We start from the raw sequence: 7,112 nt of genomic DNA, 5'->3' as shown, positions 1-7,112 counted from the left end.
ATTTGTTTGTTTTTTTATTTATTAATATTCTGTTTTTATGGACTATGAAATGTTGGAAGAAGTATTTTTTCTAATGGACTCTAAGATTACTGATAACTATTATGTATGACATTATGGGAGTTCCTTAAGAATCCTTTTCATGTGCTTCTTATCAAACGTCTTATTTATTGATCCACTTAAGGAACCGATTGTAAATTTACTGGTTGTTGAACAAAAAATATATAAAGAGCCCTTTTGGCTTTTCGTAAAAAAAATAAATTTTACTAAAATAAATTTTTTAGTAATTATTATTCTATGATTTCATCTTATTTTTTCTTTTTATTTACAGTCTAAAGACGAGATTATAAAATGAATTGAGAAAAAAGTGAAATTTTTACTGTAAAACCTAGTAAAACAAATAATGTTTTTCAATAATAATAATAAATTAAAAACAAAAAGTACTTCAGCTGTCCACAATAATACAATAGTTATAGACGCATATTTTTATATTAAAAATTTCCATAAAGAAAGATCACCAATACTGTAAAATGTTTGTATGTTTAATAATACTTTTTATTATTGTTGGTACTTTTTTTAGTAAATAAGTATAAAGACCTACTTACAATAAAAAAAGGATGTTTAAATACAGACTGACAAGAATTTCCTTATGTTTACTTGTATTCAAAAAATATTTTCTGTAACACTCATATAACTATGCAAATTCTTCATAGAAATAGAAAAAATAAGTTGGAAGAATTAAGAAAAATATTACTCGACAACAGAAAAAAAATCGTTTGTAACAAATCACGTGACCTTTCAGAGATAATTAAAAAAATTATTGAAGTGAAAACTTCTTAGGCACGTTATGCGGAGATGTTGGGATAGACATTTGCATGGGAAAAAAATAGCCGATCGTAATCAAAAATCGGCACGAAACGCTACAGCTATATATATATATATATACATATTATAAATGGGTTAGTTCTCACAAAATACAGCAGATGGTGCTGATGTGTGACCGCGTACTTTATAATAGTTTAATATAGGTTAAAAAATTGTTGGTTTTTAGCTAATTTAGAGATGAAATAATTTTTAACAATTAAAAATTAGTTTGAATTGATAAAATATTTATTTTTAGCAGTAATCATTGATTTTATTTAAATAAATATCTACTTAATAATTTTTAACTCTATTCAAATAATTCACATCAATCAACGCCATCTCTTGCATTTTAAGAGACTAACACCAGCACTATGTATATTATACATTCTAAAATTCTAAATATATGTAATACAGTACATAGTACGTTCTAATAAAGAATGCAATAAATTATGCTTCTATAAATATACATATAGGCATATTACATGCAACGCGGTAGATAAAGCATATATTTTATACGTTATTCGGGATATTCAAAAGAATAAAATTTATTTTTTTACATTAACAATTCCTAATCATTTACTTTTAGTAAATTCGCTAAATTTTGTTATATTTTTTTATTGGGATAATTCAATTATGGAGGTTAATGAAGATAGTAGTCAGAATTCAATTAACAGTCAGAAAAGAAATACAGATGAAGAAAGCGATCATCATACTTATAAAATGAATAAAAAAGATGAACTTTCAAAAGAATTACGAAGATTACGTAATCAGTTATATAGGGAAAATCAAAAGAGAAAATTTTCAGAAACAGACATGTCCGATGAATATACCAGACAAACAGAATTATCAAAGTTGCGTTCCAAAAGATATAGAGAAGAATATTCGTGTGCAGCTGTTGTTGAATATGTCAATAAAACTAATAGAGGCGTTAGTAATTTGCAAAGAAAAATTATTGAAACTATGAATGAACATCCAGAGTTTGATATAGTCGAAGTAACAAAAAACATAAGTGTTAATATTTTAAATCAAATAGAAATTACAAGTCAAGAAGCAGCATGTACTTATTAAGACAGTCAGTGTCAAAAACATCAACAGTTACAATTTTTATTTCTACGGTATGGCCCATTGAAAAACAGAGAATCAAAAAGACCATGAAAGAATTGAGTAATATGGAAGACGATTGTACAGATATTTGGAGAGAAAATTGGTTCGACAAGTATGAGAAAAGACCAGATTATTTAGAATACATTTCTTTGGCCCAACTTGTATCAAAATACAGAAAAAATAACAAAGTAGAATATGTACTTCGTGATGAACCAAAAATTATACGTTATAGAAATTATGATATGGCTACTGATTTCAACGAATATAAAAAAGAATTGGTCAGACTGCATTTTCTATTCCGCAATAAAGAGACAGATATTTTATCAGAGACATGAAATTCATTCAAATATTTGACGACAATGAAGATCTAATTCTATAAAAAATAAAAGAGTTTGAATCAAATATAGATATTGAAAAAACTTTACAAATTTGTCGTGAATTATGCCGCGAAGAAACTCCATGTGATGAAGAAGAACAAAATGTTACAAATAGATTTCCAGAAACAAATCCTTTTGAACAATTATACAACGATCCAAACTCAGATATAAACAAAGATCTACGTATAGCAATGCTTAATAAACTTGGACCTATTTAAAAAAAAAAAAAATGTCATGTCCCACGAAGATTTCTGTAATTTAATGCGCGTGGCAAACGAAAAGCAAAAAGAACTTCTTTTGCACACCATACACCATTTTTTATCTGATCCTGAAAGTCCATTGCAAATATTTTTCACAGGACCTGCTGGCTGTGGAAAAACGTTTGTGATTAAACTTATAATGGAAACATATAATAGATTTATAAACACTGATGGATATTGTAATGCGTTTGTAGCTTGTGCATCTACTGGTAAAGCTACTGTGGCTATAAATGGTACGACAGTACATACTGCATTAAAAATATCAATGTCAAAACTACTTCCATTGAGCATTGAAGTCGCTTATCAGTACAGAGCATTATTCAGATTTGTTAAAGTTCTCATAATCGATGAGGTAAGCATGATTGAAGGTAAATTATTAGAACAAATTGATTAGCGTTTAAAAAAAATACCGGCAATTTGAAATCAAATTTTGGCGGTTTAGATATTATATTGATAGGAGACTTACGGCAATTACCTCCGGTTATGGGAACTCCCATATACAAACAAATTAAAACAAAAATGACTACACTATGGCATGGATTAAATTTTTTGAATTATAACAAGTAATGAGACAAAGTAATATGTTCACAAAAGCTTTGACAAAAATAGGAGATGGAATAAAACTATCTGATGAAGAGTTACAATTAATTGAATCAAGATTTATAACTAAAGAAAAAGCGGAAGCGAAATGTCCAAACGCCGTACGATTTTTCTTATCTAATGCAGCAGTGCAGGAATATAATAATCACTATTTTAAGTGCTACAGAAAATAAAATCCTTTCAGTAGCTAAAGATGTATATATTGAATGTCAAAACTCAGAACAACAAAATTTTGTTAGACAAAAATGACATAAAATGACTACTACCGACACTGGAGGATTACCATATGAAATAATCTTTGTTATTGATAAATACTACAAATGTAGATGTTTCAGAAGGCTTGGCTAATGGAACGGTTGGTAAATTATGTCAAGTGGACAGAAATGAAGACGGTGATATTACAATAATGGATTCTATTTCCAAAAAAAATGGAAGAAAAATCAAAAATAAATGGAAAAATTGTATGGAAAAACATAACATAAATCCGAATGCGGTACCAATGTTTACGACATCTACAATACCACTAAATAATAATAAAACAATAAATGCAAGAAGGAAGCATTTGCCACTTGTATCTACATGTGCAATTACAATACATAAATCACAAGGATTTCTATGAAATTTTTTATGGATATGACAAAATCCATTCTTTAGAATTAGTATATGTGACTTTGTCAAGAGTTACTTCTATAGAACGGTTATATATTGTAACGAAAGATAATAACCCAATATTATATCATGGAAGAAGAAAAGAAGAACATCAATAAAATCATTGCAAGAGGAATTAAAAAGGCTTGTATTGAATCCACTAATAACAATCAGTAAAACATTGAGTGATTTCATTACGCAAAGAAGAGGTTTATCTATATTGTCAATTAACTGTCAAAGTTTACGAGCACACGCACAAGATCTTACTGACTATTGTACAACAATCAAAACTAATATTATCAGAAATTCATATGAACGACGAACCTATAGATATTCCTAATTTTAATTGCATTGTCAAGTTCAAAAGACAATTACTTGTGGCTTTAAATAGCCACTCCGGCAACTGAACCTGCCGGAGTGGCTACTCCGGCAGTGTCTTGTGCTCATTATATGTGTAGTGTCTTGTGCATAATGCACAAGACACTACACATATAATGAGTTCTCATATGGACATTCATCTAAGACAAACATAAAATTTTGGCTTCAATGTACCTGAAATTGGAGAAATATGCGCAGCGCATTGCAAAGATTCCAATGAACAAATAATTTTGATAATAGCCGTATATATTTCACCAAGAAATACTGTTCAACAAATTACACAATTTTTACATACAAATTTACTTATATATACTGAAGAAGGATCAAAATTACTAAACGAAAATTTTCATGAAATACCTATAATTTTGACTGGAGATTTCAACATAAATTTTGCTGAAGAATCATCAAAGCCACTGGTAGACCTTTTAAAAGAAAAATTAAACTTAATAATGTCTAATGATAAAAATATAAGTACAACACTGTACGGAACAACACACATGCAGTAATTATAATATATTTAGATAGATTTCATTCAAGAGTATTTATTTCAAATTTTAGTTATCATAAACCAATTGTTTCATTTTTAGAAGGATCAGATAATACAAATAATGTAAATATTACAGAAATAGAATAGAAATTAATAATGTAAAAGAATATACTGTAAAATAATAATATAATGTAATAACATATTGTAAAAAATAATATATTTCATTATTAAAATTATAATGTTTTCTAAGATTTATTTAATAAAGAAAATAAATTTAATTTTTGTCAAATTATTTAATTAACCATTACTTCATATTATAAACACATTTAATAAGTAGTCTATTATGTCATTTAGAATAAATAATCAAATACATTGAAATCAGTAATAGAATAAAATATCATTATTAACCAATGATCGGTAATGATTGTTTGAAGTTTTCACTTCTTTCGGCCAGCCCCGCGACTGTCACACTTTTTTTAAATTTTTTTAATTAGATTTTATTTCCAAACGATTCTTTGCCTTTTATTTTTTATTTATACCTTCAGTTAATTGATGTCAAACTTATGCTATTTAATTTTTCCGCGCTGTAATCTCAATTACTATTGAACGATAGTATAGTCGATTTTCTTACACAAGTTAAGACATTGTAAAAGACAAAATAAATTGATCACACTATCATACTCGGTTTAAAAATAAAAACTCAAAGTACGTAATCGGTTTTTAAAAGAAATCTAAATGATGACCACGAAATAAAAAATTTCTCCTGAAACATAGAAGATCCCTGCAGAGATAATACTATGCAACACACCGTTCGCATTATTGCTACGGCTACAGCTGATGTGCTTACAGGGCTAAACTGAAAAAATCTCTCGTATTTCTTTATCCTTAAAACAGATTGTAATGAAAACGCATATTGTTAGAAAATAAATTAGTGTTTTTCTTTAATCGCATCTCTCTTACTTTTCCCAAGCTTTCTCGATATATTATACCCTTAAGAAACGTACAATGTAAGTTATTTCAACGCGTTTGATTTTTAATCACATTCTGCTTAAATTTATTTTCCATCTTTTAGTTTCAAATTTTTTCCAGTTTTATAAGAATTCGGCTTTATGAATACCGGTTAGGTAAATATGCATAACGTTTTAGGAATTCATTCCCATAAAATATAAAATGTGCACCTTTTTGAAAATTTTCTTTTCAGATTTCACGTTAGTTAGTTAACAAATCTTTTACGGTAATAATTTTACTAATTTTAATTAAAATAGAAGTAAAAATTTACAATAGTTATCTAATATAAAAATAACTTTTAACATGTAAAGTAATTGATTAAATAAAACAGTCAATATAATTTAACTAGATTTTTCAAAATTTTTTTAATCAAAAAAGATATCAGTAATAAATAGATTAATATTTTATAATTAAAGGTAGATAATATTGAGTCTATTAATGATTCTAAATTGACTGACTCTGAAAAAGTTTTCTATTTTAATTATTTTACTAAACCCTTTTATTCTGTGAGCCAGAATTCAATAATCGGTAATCTGCTTTTATATTATCTTGGATAAATATCTTACATAATAGTATCCAATAATGGATACACGTTTAATATTTTTTTTTAATTCCCAGTATTTGAATTACCCAGCGCAGTAACATAATTTGCAAGCGAGTTATGTTTATTATCGTACGATAATTTTTTTTTTTTTGAACTGCATTACCACAAAGTAGCAGGATACTAAAAATTCACAGAAAAAAATTACTACAATAGATTTCTCCTTACAGTAATCTCTACTAAATTATATTAAAGAAACTGAGTATAGCTTATTTTGAGAGAATGGTGAAAAGAAAACCACATGATTTTGATGGCGATATTCTGTAGAGCCGGAAATATCATTGTACGAATAGTTTTAATACGTAAAAATACTAAATCCTATTTTAAAGGTTTAATTTTAACCCACTGTTATCATTAACAGGACAAAGTGTTTGGAAACTTATTAATAAAAATTCATACGGTTTTAATACTGTAAAATCAATGAATTTATGTCGACTGCCAAACCTAATGATGAATGCAATCTAACACGAGCCACAAGTCACTATAAACATCAGAATAACCATTTTAAAGAACAATAAGCATCCAAAAATAAAGTAAGAAAAGAGGAGGTTGATTTCTCGTTGCCTTCACTGAGATGAATACAAGTATACTGTAGCTTATATTCAACCCTATTCGTATTCTACTCAACACAAGAACCAGTCGTAATTCAACATTACCCTCGGAGAGAACAACACTAGCAAATATCTCTTGTACTTCAGATATTTACATGCGTTTATAGCCACAACGAAAAGTGAGACAAAGAATTTGTAAAGCAGCAAATGATAAGGTAGAATGTTATTTCTTTCTGC

At 27.6% G+C, this 7,112-nt stretch overlaps 1 protein-coding gene across 1 annotated transcript; it reads left to right on the top strand.

Moving 5' to 3' along the window:
• Positions 1-2,603: 2,603 nt before the first annotated feature.
• On the top strand, positions 2,604-2,996 carry LOC142317746 (uncharacterized). The gene has a single exon (XM_075354293.1). It carries the CDS (start codon positions 2,604-2,606, stop codon positions 2,994-2,996), a length of 393 nt encoding a protein of 130 aa, XP_075210408.1.
• The last annotated feature ends 4,116 nt before the right edge of the window (positions 2,997-7,112 follow it).

The sequence above is a fragment of the Lycorma delicatula genome, chromosome 1 (assembly GCF_047948215.1).
Source record: "Lycorma delicatula isolate Av1 chromosome 1, ASM4794821v1, whole genome shotgun sequence".
Classification (NCBI taxonomy): Eukaryota; Metazoa; Arthropoda; class Insecta; order Hemiptera; family Fulgoridae; genus Lycorma; species Lycorma delicatula.
The sequence above is the reverse complement of the archived record's forward strand: the minus strand, read 5'-3'. Positions and strand labels throughout refer to the sequence as shown.

Excerpts from the sequence above, each read along its gene's own strand:
- LOC142317746 (XM_075354293.1), top strand. The coding sequence starts at position 2,604 with ATGCGCGTGGCAAACGAAAAGCAAAAAGAACTTCTTTTGCACACCATA.